The sequence below is a fragment of the Triticum aestivum genome, chromosome 2B (genome assembly GCF_018294505.1).
Source record: "Triticum aestivum cultivar Chinese Spring chromosome 2B, IWGSC CS RefSeq v2.1, whole genome shotgun sequence".
In the NCBI taxonomy this organism is placed as follows: Eukaryota; Viridiplantae; Streptophyta; class Magnoliopsida; order Poales; family Poaceae; genus Triticum; species Triticum aestivum.
Genome location: NC_057798.1, coordinates 629,496,902 through 629,512,084, shown reverse-complemented (window position 1 = coordinate 629,512,084; position 15,183 = coordinate 629,496,902). Strand labels below are relative to the sequence as shown.

Here is a 15,183-nt window from a genome sequence, read left to right as displayed (position 1 = left end):
TTGCTATGGCATCCTTAATTCCCCATATGTATGCAACGTACGGCGACTTCGTTGTCATTACCACTCGATTCATGCACGATGCACGAGCGTTTTAAGAACAAAGTTGAGAAGAGGACAGCAAAGTAATCACGTAACATGCAGTAGAAAAAACCAATGAGGAGTATGTAAGCATGCATCCAATATGAACAAACAAAAGATTACCGGCACAAGAGAACAAGAGAGTACGTGCTAGATAAACTGTGGCCACACAAACAAACAGCATAAGATAAGGTTTACCAAGCCAGAGTACTTACTATAAGCGAGCAGATGCTTACTCCTAAGTAACACATAAGAAAACAAACATATACAATACTCATATATGCACATCGATCAAACTAATATAACTACCGACCTTGGCTACAAGCTAACTCCTCATAACTAGCTGGTCGTACTTGGGTCATGCTCGATGAGGCCTGCAAGATGGCGCCTAAAACTAGTTTCTAACAAAGGACGTCCTTGAGCAGCTTGTACCTGCGGCCTCCCACCTTGGTCGACCCTCGGCGCCCGCTCTCCTGGTCGCCGCCGGTTGCCGCCTTGTCGATCCTGCCGGAGTAGCCCGTCATGGCCGAATCCTGGCTGACGGAGGCCTGCTGCCTCCCGGAAGTCGACGCGCTCCTCCTGGCCTTCCCGGAGACGTCGCTGAGGCACCAGTCGCACATATCAGCCCCCGCCGAGGCCGGTGCCCCGTCGCCATAGTAGTTCGTGCAATAGCTGCATGCAAGCACCGCATATATGAGAAAGATGAACTACTACTACTGCAAGATTAGCTAGAAAACATACATATACTAGCTAGTGTTTTGTTCCCTCATCCATGAGAGTTCCTCATCCATTCATATCAAGAAGCTAGTGTTGGGATGGTGAGTGACGGTGACTCATCCATTCATATCAAGAAGTGGCGGAGGAGAGCGAGGGGGAGGAAGAAGAAGAGATACGTACGAGTGCTGGAAGCGGTAGCGGCAGCGCGCGCACCGGAAGAGCTTGTCGGGGAAGCCGATGTCCCCGCACATGGAGCAGACGGTGGCGGTGCCGCCGTCCATGGGGAGATGGGATGTAGAGGTAGCACAAGAGCGAGGCAAGATCAGGAAGGAATATCAGGGACAGAAGATGGGTTGGGTAGGAGGCGGGAGGGGAGAGGGGTGAGGACTGAAGAGGGCCCGAGGCGTATTAAATACGAGAGAGAGAAAGGTGGAGAGGCGGAGGAAGGGGGGCGCACACGACAACCTTAACCCAGCGAGCAGACAGTACACACCCATCTCAAACAACGCACGGCAGCATATATAAAAAAATCTTATTGCACGGTGAATTGGCTAGATAGATCTACCCGAGTCGGTGCATGCATATGCGAGCACCAGTGCTCACCACCGCTCCAGGATCCAGATTCAAGACGCCGAGAAAAACTTCTAGCCAAGTCAAGTTGAAAAGAAACGGAAGATGCATGCTGGGTGCGCTGAAGCTACACATGAATGTCTCCGGGTCGACGTCTTTCCAGTTTTACTACTAGTAAGCGCGAAAAGCGGCAAGAAACTGCCGAACGATTTTTTTTTTGCGGGAAATGAAACGTACATTTAGTGGACACTGCGTGTACTCTAATTGCCTAAGCTGCTACTCCGTGTTGTTGTATAGATGAACCGTGCACGTACGCGTTTTAGGTGTCCTTTCCCCCCAAATAAGTCGGTTCTATGGTGACGCTTTCACGAAAGTACCAACTGGATTTCGACCGAAACAAATTTAGCTAGCCTATTTGCTACTAGCTCCAGCTTGCTTGCGAAGCAAGGTTCGGTTGGATGGTTAGGAGGTCCTATCCTAGCCCATCAGGGTTCAACTCCTATACACCCGTGCTCGCATTTATTGAATTTATTTCAGGCATTCAGGTGATGTGCATTCGGTGGGAAAATACGTTCCGTCGACTATGAAGGCTTCTGTAATGACTTCGTTAATCATAAGATGTTGTGTCAGCCCAGTCTTTCAGAGGTCCTCACAGGGGTAGGGTGTGCATCTGTGCGTTCATACATAAGAGTGTACGTGCGTATATATGAGTGTATGCTATGTGTTTAAAAAAACTCCTGCCTATTTTTTTTTTTTGATAAAGAGAGCTTCTTTGGTTTCTGTTAGAAGAAACCACAATGCCTTACTACTACCAGGACCAACATAAAGCAAAGAAGATTGACGATGTATGATCTACCTGAGCACCATGAACTAGCCTCACCTGCCCACGGAGACCACAGAAGGGCTATATCAGTTAACATGCCGATAGCCCACACGGTAACCATTCTCCATGCTCCATCACCCTAGGAATCCACAAGCCGGATCTCTAGGATATAGATTAACGCAGGGACGGAGCCAGAAAATTGAGCCATTGGGTTCACTCACTGAACTATTGTCAGAAATTGATATAAATTAGTTACGTGTAATGTCTGATTTTACACAATCACATAATAATAGTATAGCATCCAAAGATAACATGATGAATAGAATTATGATATCACTTATCACATTAGTGTGACGGTAGAAAATGATGAGTGTTGTACATACCTGTTGAATGAAATCATAAAACCTCTCATGTTAAAAATAGAGTGGTATCAAAATAACTTCAAGTCTTAGGTTTAGTTTCTCATATTCCTGAAAACATTGAAGCAAATGACAAGTTAGTTTGAAAAGTTTAAAATTAAAGACCAGCAAGCAAAAGAAGCATGTTAAGTCAGTCACATTTTTGGTACCCCATTTCAATTCCATCATCTCAAAAAGATCAATCAAAACATTAATACTAATGGTAGATAACACAGTTTGAAACACATAGCAAAATTAAAGAATCACTTATGAACCGATTACCCATTTTGTTACGCAACTTTTTCTTGACAACGTTCATAACTGAAATGCATCTTTTCAATGATGTTGTGTCACCTCGCAATAGCTTTACACAATGATAGATAAAAAGTAACATGCTTATTGATCAACCCGTTCTAGATTAATTTTTATGATGGACAATCCAAAAAAGGTAGTGGCCTTGATTAAGTATCTTTTCGTAGTATCACCATCCTCTAAAATTTTAGTCGGATCATAAGAAACACATTAAAATTAATTCATCTCGCTTTTAAAACCGCTTGCAACAATGATATTTGAGGCACTTCGCGTACGCCTAACGGATGGCCTTGAAGTTCCTGCATCATTTTTTGGATCTGGTGATCGACTCGACGACTTCCCTTACAGAAACTCCTTTGGATAGGCTAAATCAATCAAACAGATTTCATTCTATTCCAAAGCAACTTAGAAACAAACACAAATGGTTAATAGTTCCTTCCTTTCCACAGTAAGGGCATTTCCGCATCACCAGTCCATCCCCTCCGGAGTAAGTTGTCTCTAGTCAAAATACTATTCCGAAGCACCAAGCAAACGAAAACTTTAACTCTAGGAGGCATTTTAACTTTCCACATGAAGTTATGTGAATATTTGGCCCCATTTTCAATCATGTATCTATAGTACTCCCTCGTAAAGAAATATAAGAGCGTTTAGATCACTAAGCAGTGATCTAAAGCTCTTATATTTCTTTACAGAGAGAGTATAATTTCACAGTGTACAAATCAATTTTATTAAGGGTCCATTTAATAGAATATCTTTGATCTGTTTAAACTACATCATCACAAGCCTATTCAATATGATTCCACGGATCTAATGAGTCACCATAAAGGGTTCTTCTAAACTTAACATATTTGTTTTTATCAAAACACATATTATAGTCTAGGAAAATTGTTCTTAAGAGGTTTATCCCCAATCCACATGTCTTCTCAAAATATCACATTTTGCCATCCCTAATCAAAAAACTTACACAAAGAAAGAAAATGATCTTCATGTTTAATAATTCCAGTCCAAAATTGGGAGTCCCTATTTATGATTAATCCCAGTAAAATTCAGGTATTTGTTAAGAAGCACCCCTTGCCATAAACCATCAGTATTAAAGAGTTTCCACCACCATCTACATACGACATTCGTCCGAGTTTATTAGTCCCCATCGTGTTTTAGGTTAAACTTTGACCTTTATTTAACTATAAAAAAATAAGTTATATATACCACAAAAATAGTATTTTTGAAAACCTCTTTTTAATGTGAATCCAATAATATAAATTTTGTGACATACTCTTATATTTTGTTAGTTAAATCTACAGTCAAGATTTAGCTTAAAATATGAAGGAGACCAATAAATCCGAACGGAGGTAGTAGTAAATCTTTATTCATTAAAGAGAGGTTCTTTATCCCCAAACCCCCCATATCTTTGGGTCTACAATCCTCAGACCATTTCACTAAATGATATTTTTTGATGCACATCTTTTTGCCATAAAAGTATAGATCTAAAAAAAATGCATCCTCTTATTCACATCAATTGAAAGTCCATTAGAAAACATCATAAAGTAAGGAATACCGGTCAAAGAGGACTATATAAGAGTTATGAACCAACACTGACAAGTAGTCTGCCTTGCCAATTGCTACATTTCCTTTCCATTTTATTTTCAGGAAGTTTCCAACTTTTACTTCTAATTCTTTTCGCATCGACATATAACCGAAGCACTAGGGGAAAACATGGCTTTGGTCCAAGCAAGGCAAGCCCATTAAACCCGGTTCACTCACGAACCGGGACCCATGGGGGCATAGGTCCCGGTTCGTGAGGCCGGGAGCCGTCCGGGCCTCGTGGGGCAATGGTCCCGGTTCGTCTGGCCCCTTTGGTCCCGGTTCCAGGCATGAACCGGGACCAATGGGCCTCGCTCCTGGCCCACCACCATTGGTCCGGGTTGGTGGCTTGAACCGGGACCAAAGGTTGTCCTTTAGTCCCGGTTCCAGCCACAAACCGGGACCGCAAGCAGAGCAGTGGAGTGCTCTATTTTTTGGGAGAGGTGTGTGAGAGGTGTGTTGTGCTCTAGCTCACCGCCTATGCACATGAGGTGTTCGATGAAATGCCCGAGCCACACTTAAGCTTTCTCCTCTCGAAGCTCCTTGTCCAAGCTCCATTTTCCTCAAGATTTCTCTAGATTAGGCTGTCTGTCATGTCTCGTCTCCGTCCTCATCGTCGTCGATCGCCCGCGCCGATCTCGTTACCGGCACCACCATGGTGAGCCTCTTGTTCTTATCTTATTTCTAAAAGGAAAAAGTTCTTACTTGTATGATTTAGATAGATACTTGTGTAATTTTATTACTTATTATTGTTTGTTATTATATAGTGCGATGGTTTTTGTATCCGCCTCCGTCGGCCCTCGTCCTGTCTATGATTCGGATGTGGTATATATATTATCTTCTATAACTATTTGTTTAATTTAGTGTTTATGACAATTATGCCGAGCAACGTGACATAGATTTTTTTATCTAGGAGGTATGTGAACCGGAAATTCCAACTGACCCTATTGTCGAGAGGTTAAATTTAGTCGAAGAAAAAAACAATTACTTGAAGGAAAAATTGAAAAAAAATTGAGGAGGAGAAGATGATATTGGAGTTGCATGTTGCGGATGTCGTCGATGATCACAAGATCAAGACGGATGCAATGCACTTGAAGATTAGAAAGATTAGAAAATATGCCATCATACTGAGGCTTGGTGTCATTATGTCATTGGATCAATTGTTAACTTAGTTGTGATTATGATTACATTTGTTGTTGCATTGAAATGTTTTAGATAGTTTCAATGTATGGTTTAATTAGATGCTCTGGAGAGCTATATGTTGTTCAATGAGAACTATGTATGTACTTTGGTTTTAATGTGATGATGAACTTATATTAATTTGGTCACTTCTGTATTCATGATGTTCTGTAATGGTTTTTGACACACTTAATTATATATAATGCATGCAGATGAACCGGCAATGGATGTACGGTGACAGACGCACCTCCGAGTACATTAAGGGTGTGCATAATTTTCTCGAAGTGCCTGAGGCAAACAAGCAGAATGGTTTTATGTGTTGTCCATGCCCTATATGTGGGAATGCGAAGTCTTACTCTGACCGAAAAAATCTTTCACAACACCTGCTTTATAAGGGTTTCATGCCACACTATAATGTTTGGACCAAGCACGGAGAAACAGGAGTTATGATGGAAGACAACGAAAAAGAAGAGGATGATGACAACTATGTGCCCCATGAATACGGTGATGTTGTAGCGGGGGAAGCTAAAGATCAAGAGGAACCAGACGATGTGGCCGATGATGATCTTTGCCGGGTCATTGTTGATGCAAAGAGACAGTGCGGAAGTGTAAAGGAGAAGCTAAAGTTCGATCACATGTTAGAGGATCAGAAAAAAGGGTTGTACCCCAATTGGGAAGATAGAAACACAAAGCTCGGTACCACACTGGAATTTCTGTAGTGGAAGGCAGAGAATGGTGTACATGACAAAGGATTTGAGAAGCTACTGAAAATATTGAAGAAGATGTTTCCAAAGGATAACAAATTGGCTGACAGTACGTACGCAGCAAAGAAGGTTGTATGCCCTTTAGGATTGGAGGTGCATAAGATACATGCATACCCTAATGACTGCATCCTCTACCGCGATGTGTACGAGGATTTGAACGCATGCCCGGTATGCGGTGCATTGCGGTATAAGATCAGACGAGATGACCCTAGTGATGTTGACGGCGAGCGCCCCAGGAAGAGGGTTCCTGCCAAGGTGATGTGCATGCTGCTATAATACCACGGTTGAAATGTCTGTTCAGAAACAAAGAGCATGTCAAGTTGATGCGATGGCACAGAGAGGACCTAAGAAAGTCGGGAAGTTGAGAGCACCCGCTGACGGGTCGCAGTGGAGAAAAATCAAGAGAAAGTACTAGGAGGACTTTGCAGGTGACGCAAGGAACATATGGTTTGGTTTAAGCGCGGATGACATTAATCCTTTTGGGGAGCACATCAGCAATCACAGCACCTAGCCTGTGACTCTATGTATCTATAGCCTTCCTCCTTGGTTGTGCATGAAGGAGAAGTTCATTATGATGTCAGTTCTCATCCAAGGCCCTAAGCAACACGGCAACGACATTGATGTGTACCTAAGTCCATTAATTGAAGAACTTTTAAAGTTGTGGAATGGAAACGATGTATGTGTGTGGGATGGGCACAAACAGCAGGAATTTGACCTACATGCGTTGCCATTTGTAACCATCAATGATTGGCCTGCTCTCAGTAACCTTTCAGGATAGACAAACAAGGGATACCACGCATGCACGCACTATTTAGATGACACTGAAAGTATATACCTGGAAAAATGCAGGAAGAACGTGTACCTGGGGCATCATCGATTTGTTTCGACCAACCATCAATACCGAAAGGAAGTCAAGCATTTCAAAGGTGAGGCAGATCACCGGAAGAAGCCCGCCGTCCGTACCGGTGATCACATACTTGCTATGGTCAATGATTTACAAGTAATCTTTGGAAAGGGTCCTGGCGGACTATCTATTCCGAATGACGCTAAGGGACGTGCACCCATGTGGAAGAAGAAATCTATATTTGGGGACCTACCCTACTGGAAAGACCTAAAGGCCCGCTCTTCAATCGACGTGATGCACGTGACAAAGAATCTTTGCGTGAACCTGGTAGGCTTCTTGGGCGTGTATGGGAAGACAAAAGATACACCGGAGGCACGGGAGGACCAGCAACATGTGCATGAAAAAGACGGCATGCCTCCAAAGTAGTATGAAGGTCCTGTTAGCTACGCTCTTACCAAAGAAGAGAAGGAAGTCTTCTTTGAATGATTGCTCAGTATGAAGGTCTTGTCTGGATTCCCGTCGAATGACTGCCACATGATTATGACACAACTGCTTCCGATTGCATTGAGGGGGCTTCTACCAGAAAATATTCGATTAGCCATTGTGAAGCTATGCTCATTGCTCAATGCAATTAGTCAGAAGGTGACCGATCCAGAAATCGTACCAAGGTTAAGGAGTGATGTGGCGCAATGTCTTGTTAGTTCGAGGTTGTGTTCCCACCATCCTTCTTGAATATCATGACGCATGTCATAGTTCATCTAGTCGACGAGATTGTCATTCTGGGCCCTGTATTTCTACACAATATGTCCCCCTTTGAGAGGTTCATGGGAGTCCTAAAGAAATATGTACGTAACCACGCTAGGCCAGAAGGAAGTATCTCCATGGGCCATCAAACAGAGGATGTCATTGGGTTTTGTGTTGACTTCATTCCTGACCTTAAGAAGATTGGTCTTCCTCAATCACGGTATGAGGGGAGACTGAGTGGAAAAGGCATGCTAGGAGGGGACTCAATAATATGTAGGGATGGGCATTCTTGGTCTCAAGCACACTACATAGTTCTACAGAATTCTACCTTGGTGACTGAGGGAGTCCTGGACTAGGGGGTGTCCGGATAGCCGAACTATCATCATCGGCCGGACTCCAAGACTATGAAGATACAAGATTGAAGACTTCGTCCCGTGTCCAGATGGGACTTTCCTTGGCGTGGAAGTCAAGCTTGGTGACACGGATATGTAGATCTCCTACCATTGTAACCGACTCTGTGTAACCCTAGCCCTCTCCAGTGTCTATATAAACCGGATGGTTTTAATCCGTAGGACGAACAACAATCATACCATAGGCTAGCTTCTAGGGTTTAGCCTCCTTGATCTCGTGGTAGATCTACTCTTGTAATACCCACATCATCAATATCAATCAAGCAGGACGTAGGGTTTTACCTCCATCAAGAGGGCCCGAACCTGGGTAAAACATCGTGTCCCTTGTCTCCTGTTACCATCCGCCTAGACGCACAGTTCAGGACCCCCTACCCGAGATCCGCCGGTTTTGACACCGACATTGGTGCTTTCATTGAGAGTTCCTCTGTGTCGTCACCGATAGGCTCGATGGCTTCTTCGATCATCAACAACGACGCAGTCCAGGGTGAGACTTTTCTCCCCGGACAGATCTTTGTATTCGGCGGCTTTGCACTGCGGGCCAATTCGCTTGGCCATCTGGAGCAGATCGAAAGCTACGCCCCTGGCCGTTAGGTCAGATTTGGAAGTTTGAACTTCACGGCTGACATCCGCGGAGACTTGATATTCAATGGATTCGAGCCACAGCCGAGCGCGCCGCACTGTCACGATGGGCATGATTTAGCTCTGCAGCCGGACAGTGCCCTGGAGGCCGCACACGAGCCCGCTCCGACTCTCGATTCGGAGCCGGCTGCGCAGATCGAGGACGGGTGGCTAAACACCGCCTCGGGGGCTGCAACCTCTACGGCGATGGAGCCGAATACTGGCATTGTCCCTTGTGAAGCTCGTGACTCCGAGGTGCCGGACTCCTCGCCGGACTCCATACCTCCCGCGACCCCTCCAATCGAATCCGATTGGGCGCCGATCATGGAGTTCACCGCTGCGGACATCTTTCAACACGCACCTTTCGGCAACATCTTGAGTTCGCTAAAGTATCTCTTGTTATCAGGAGAGCCCTGGCCGGACTGCGGTCAAGACGGTTGGAATGCGGACGATGAAGAAATTCAAAGCCCACCCACCACCCACTTAGTAGCCAGTGTCGACGATCTAACCGGCATGCTAGACTTCGACTCCAAAGACATCGACGGTATGGACGACGATGCCGGAGACGACCAAGAACCAGTGCCTGCTGGGCAATGGAAAGCCACCTCATCATATGACATATACATGGTGGATATCCCAAAGGATGGGAATGGCGAAGGAACATCGGAGGATGACCCCTCCAAGAAAGAGCCCAAGCGCCGGCGTCAGCGGCGCCGCTCTAAATCCCGCCACAGCAAGAATGGAGATTCCGGCACCAGAGATAATAATACCCCAGACAGTGCCGAAGACAACCCCCTCCAGCAAGATTTAGCACAGGAGGACAGAGAAGCCAGCCCTCATGAGAGAGCGGCAGACGAAGAGGTAGAGGATGATAATTACATGCCTCCCTCCGGAGACGAGGCAAGCCTCGACGACGACGAATTTGTCGTGCCTGAGGATCCCGTCGAACAAGAGCGTTTTAAACGCAGGCTTATGGCCACGGCAAACAGCCTCAAGAAAAAGCAGCAACATCTTAGAGCTGATCAAGATCTGCTAGCCGGCAGATGGACTGAAGTCCTTGCGGCCGAAGAGCATGAGCTCGAACGCCCCTCCAAAAGCTACCCCAAACGCAAGCTGCTCCCCCGATTAGAGGAGGAGGCATATAAACCTGCATCACCAGCGCACAATACGGCTAACCGACCACCCCGTGGCCACGACAGAGAGGCCTCTAGGCCCTCCACTAGAACCGTACCCCGGCATCGCTCGAAGAGCACAAGGCCACAGGGGAACACTCTGGACTTGCGAGATATATTGGAGGATAAGGCAAGACAATCAAGATCGATCTACGGATCGCGTGGGCGCCCCATGATACGTGACGACAACCGTCGCGCCGGACACAGCAAGTCCGGCCGGGCCGAACACAGTAGATAAAGCTCTTTTGAGCTTCGTCGTGATATAGCCCAATACAGAGGCGCCGCACACCCACTATGCTTCATAGATGAAGTAATGGATCATCAAATCCCCGAAGGGTTTAAACCCGTGAATATTGAATCTTATGATGGCACAACAGACCCCGCGGTTTGGATCGAAGACTACCTCCTTCATATCCACATGGCCTGCGGTCATGATCTTCACGCCATCAAATACCTCCCACTCAAGCTTAAAGGACCAGCTCGGCATTGGCTCAACAGCTTGCCAGCATAATCAATTGGGTGTTGGGAGGACCTGGAAGCCGCATTCCTTGATAACTTCCAGGGCACGTATGTGCGACCACCAGACGCTGACGACCTAAGCCATATAATTCAGCAGCCAAACGAATCGGCTAGACAATTCTGGACACGGTTCTTAACTAAGAAAAATCAAATTGTCGACTGTTCGGATGTGGAGGCCCTCGCGGCCTTCAAACATAACATCCGCGATGAGTGGCTTGCCCGGCACCTGGGACAGGAAAACCCGAAATCCATGGCAGCCCTCACATCACTCATGACCCGCTTCTGCGCGGGAGAGGACAGTTGGCTAGCCCGCAGCAACAACCTCAGCAAAAACTCTGGCAGTCCGGATATCAAGGACCGCAATGGCAGGTCACATCGCAACAAGAACAAACGCCGCATTAACGGCGACAATAATGAGGATACGGCAGTCAATGCCGGATTCAGAGGCTCTAAACTCGGTCAGCGGAAAAAGCCATTCAAAAGAACTACTCCGGGTCCGTCCAATTTGGACCGAATACTCGATCGCTCGTGCCAGATACACGGCACCCCCGAAAAGCCAGCTAACCACACCAACAGGGACTGTTGGGTATTCAAGCAGGCAGGCAAGCTAATTGCCGAAAACAACGACAAAGGGGCTGCATAGCGATGACGAGGAAGAGACCCGACCGCCGAACAATAGAGGACAGAAGGGTTTCCCCCCACAAGTGCGGACGGTGAACATGATATACACAACCCACATACCCAAAAGGGAGCGGAAGCGTGCACTCAGGGATGTATACACGATGGAGCCAGTCGCCCCGAAGTTCAACCCATGGTCCTCCTGCCCGATCACTTTTGATCAAAGGGACCACCCCACCAGCATCCACCACGGCGGATTCGCCGCGTTGGTTTTAGACCCAATCGTCGATGGATTTCACCTCACCAGAGTCCTGATGGACGGCGACAGCAGCCTGAACCTGCTTTATCAGGATACAGTGCGCAAAATGGGCATAGACCCCTCAAGAATTAAACCCACAAAGACGACCTTTAAAGGCGTCATACCGGGTGTAGAGGCCAATTGTACAGGCTCAGTTACACTGGAAGTGGTCTTTGGATCCCCGGATAACTTCTGAAGTGAGGAGTTAATCTTTGACATAGTTCCGTTCCGCAGCGGCTATCATGCTCTGCTCGGACGTACCGCGTTTGCAAAGTTCAACGCAGTGCCGCACTATGCATACCTCAAGCTCAAGATGCCAGGCCCTCGAGGAGTCATCATGGTCAACGGAAACACTGAATGCTCTCTCCGAACGGAGGAACATACAGCGGCTCTCGCGGCAGAAGTACAGTGCAGCCTCTTAAGGCAATTCTCGAGTCCGGCCGTTAAGCGACCGGACACGGCTAAACGCGCCCGGAGTAACCTACAACAAGACCACCTACCATGTTCTGAGCACGGGTAGCAATGCGGCCCCAACCCCAGCCCCTGCAAAATTGCAAGACCGGTCCTTCGCGTACATCATTACACTCTGGAGATACCATGGGCATAGGGGGAGGGGCACGACCACGATAGGCCCAGAATGCGGCTTAACCACACCAGGGGCTCTCAAGTGTGTCGTTCTTTTTTTTCTCTTTTTCTTTTTTTTACCCACAGGACTCCGTTCATCAGAGGCCCTGTCCGGCAGTAGACCTGCCGAACTCACGATGCAACAGCCAGGGAAGGAGAAAGGCTACGACGAATATCCAGGTGGTCTCCATTACGAGCATTAAATCTGTTTTATACACCATTCCGCAGCCTACCCCTGGAGGGGGACATGTTTAATAGTCCCATCTCTTGGTTACCGCACTATTTGTATCGTTCTGCATTCATGGCAGTATTTCTTGAATAAACAATGCAGCACCTTTTTGCTTATAATTGCATTTGTTTCTTATACATATGTTCATCTATGACATGTTGCATCCGTACACTTTGGTACGGCTAAATACACCAGGGGCTTATGTTTCCCGCATCATGGTGTGATAAGTCTGAACACTTTCACAAGTGCGGCACCCCGAACTTATAGCATTATATGCATCGGCTCCGAATCATGACTTGGGTCAATAGTTGGGTTTGCCCGGCTCCCATGTTTTGGTACCTTACGTTCCATTGTATCGGCTAAGGTAGCATTGGGAGAACCACTGCGATTGCGCCCCAGTTGAGCTGGGCGAGCGCCTCTGTGGAGAAAGCTAAAACTGACCGTCATGATGAGGCGAGAGCCGGTCGCTGTTCGAGAAGTTTTTTTCGAGTCCCTAAAGAATTATGCCGCTTAGAGCGAGGAACCGGCTTTGTCCGGCCCAGGCGTGGATAGCGCCCCAAATTCGGCCTTCCGAACACTAGGGGCTTCAGCGAAATTTAAAATTATAGAATTCTATGGCTAAGTGAGAGTGTTCAAGCATTATAAGTCCGGGTGCCTCATTCGTTGTGTTAAGCGCCTCCCTAGATGGACCCAAAAATGGGAACAAGAGTTCTGAAATTTATCCCGAACACCCCAGCACTCGTGGCATGGGGGCTGAAGCCGACGACTTGCCATCTCTCAGATTTGATAAACGGCTGCACAGAAGGTAATATTTTAAATTAACAAGCGTTGCTTAGCGCATATGAACAAAGTTTTCAGCGCACAGGATAACAAAATGTGAGTCTACTCAAATATTACATCTTTGGAGCACTCACCCGCAATAATGCGGGCACCCTTCAGGAAACTCTTATAATACATCTCGGGTGTGCGATACTCCTTGCCCGGCGGTGGCGCGTCCGTCACAAGCTTCTCAGCATCCATCTTGCCCCATTGCACCTTTGCGCGGGCAAGGGCCCGACGGGCACCTTCAATACAGGCGGAGTGCTTGATGACTTCAACCCATGGACAAGCATCCACCAGCCGCCGCACCAGGCCGAAGTAGCTCCCAGGCATGGCCTCATTAGGCCACAGCCGAACTATGAGGCCCTTCATGGCTTGTTCGGCCACCTTGTGGAGCTCAACCAGCTACTTCAGCTGGTCGCTAAGGGGCACCGGATGTCCGGCCTCAGCATATTGAGACCAGAAGACCTTCTCCATCGAGCTCCCCTCCTCGGCCCTATAGAAAGCGGCATCATCGGACACGCTGCGGGGCAGATCTGCGAACGCTCCTGGAGAGCTCTGAATTCGGGTAAGTGATAGGTAATTCACACTCACATGCTTGCTTTGCATGAAACATGCCTTACCCGCCGCTATTTTCTTCAACGCCTCGATTTCCTAGAGGGCCTTGTAGGCTTCGGCCTTAGCGGCTTTGGCACTCTCAAGAGCCGATGCAAGCTCGGACTCTCAAGTCTTCGAGTCGCGCTCCAAACTCTCATGTTTTTCCACGAGAGCCTGGAGCTCTTGCTGTACCTCCGCCACCCGCGCCTCCTACTTATCTCGCTCGGTGCGCTCCGTGGCCACATTACGTTCGGCCGCGGACACCGCCTCCTTCAGGGTCGCCACCTCGTTCGTGGCCCCTGCAATACCCACGTTATCCTTGTCATTCTTCTTGCAACCAAATCCTTTTCTGTAAGGTACAACTTTAATAAGGTGTTACTCACCTTCCTTGTCCTCGAGCTGCTTCTTGGCATGGCCGAGCTCATTCTCGGACCGCTCGAGGCTTTGCTTCAAACTATTGACCTTCGCAGTCAGTGCGGCAGAGGTCAGCAGCACAGCCTCAACCCCATATTGACATATTTTTTATGACTCCTGCTTATATCTTTTTAGATCCTCAGTCTGGCTTTTCTTTCCGAACACCGAACCGAGCATCAGGGGATACTGTCTATGCGGTACTATTTTACATATATCAAAATTCTTACCTCAAAGCCTGTTAGAAGGCTGCTGCAGGCTTCGGTCAGCCCGCTCTTGGCGAGCTAAACTTTCTGAATCACCGCACTCATGACGGTGCGGTGTTCCTCTTCGATGGAAGCGCCATTGAGCGCCTCCAGCAAGCTATCCGGCGCCTCCGGGTGGATGGAGGCTGCCGGCGTCACGGTCTTGCCCTTCTTACGAAGGGGCCGCCCGCCGGACTCCAGAACCACTACAGGTTCTGGTGCGGAGTCCGGTGCAAAGTCCGGGAGGTTGCCCTGCGGCACCTCTGGGGCCTCCTCCTCCTGGCGGGTCCCCTCCCGGGATTCCACCTCGGCATCGTCCGCATCACGGGGGGTGGAGGCGGTCGGAAGGGAATCCATATCTGACGCACCCAAGGACCCGCTCGACGAAGCGAGAAGATCATCCCTGGGCGGACTGCGGGGTTGTATGTGGCATTAGAAAGACACCATGTGGCGAAAAGAAAAATCATGAAGTTATTCGGGAGTCCGGATACTTACGATCTCACCAGGGGCTTGGCCCTTGAAGGCCAGTCTTCGTCGTCGTTGCCGGCGTTGGCAGAGCAGTCCGGGGGAAGAGTCCTTCCCTTCTTGGACCCTTAGGCCTCCCTTGTTGGGG

General features: G+C 47.7%; 1 protein-coding gene across 1 annotated transcript; it reads right to left on the bottom strand.

Annotated features, from left to right (window-relative positions):
* Positions 1 to 206: 206 nt before the first annotated feature.
* On the bottom strand, positions 207 to 1,188 carry LOC123041816 (uncharacterized). The gene is made up of 2 exons (XM_044464378.1): positions 976 to 1,188; positions 207 to 750 (listed from the first exon to the last, which is right to left on the bottom strand). Exons 1-2 carry the CDS (start codon positions 1,074 to 1,076, stop codon positions 480 to 482), a joined length of 372 nt encoding a protein of 123 aa, XP_044320313.1. The 5' UTR covers positions 1,077 to 1,188; the 3' UTR covers positions 207 to 479.
* Between the last annotated feature and the right edge of the window lie 13,995 nt (positions 1,189 to 15,183).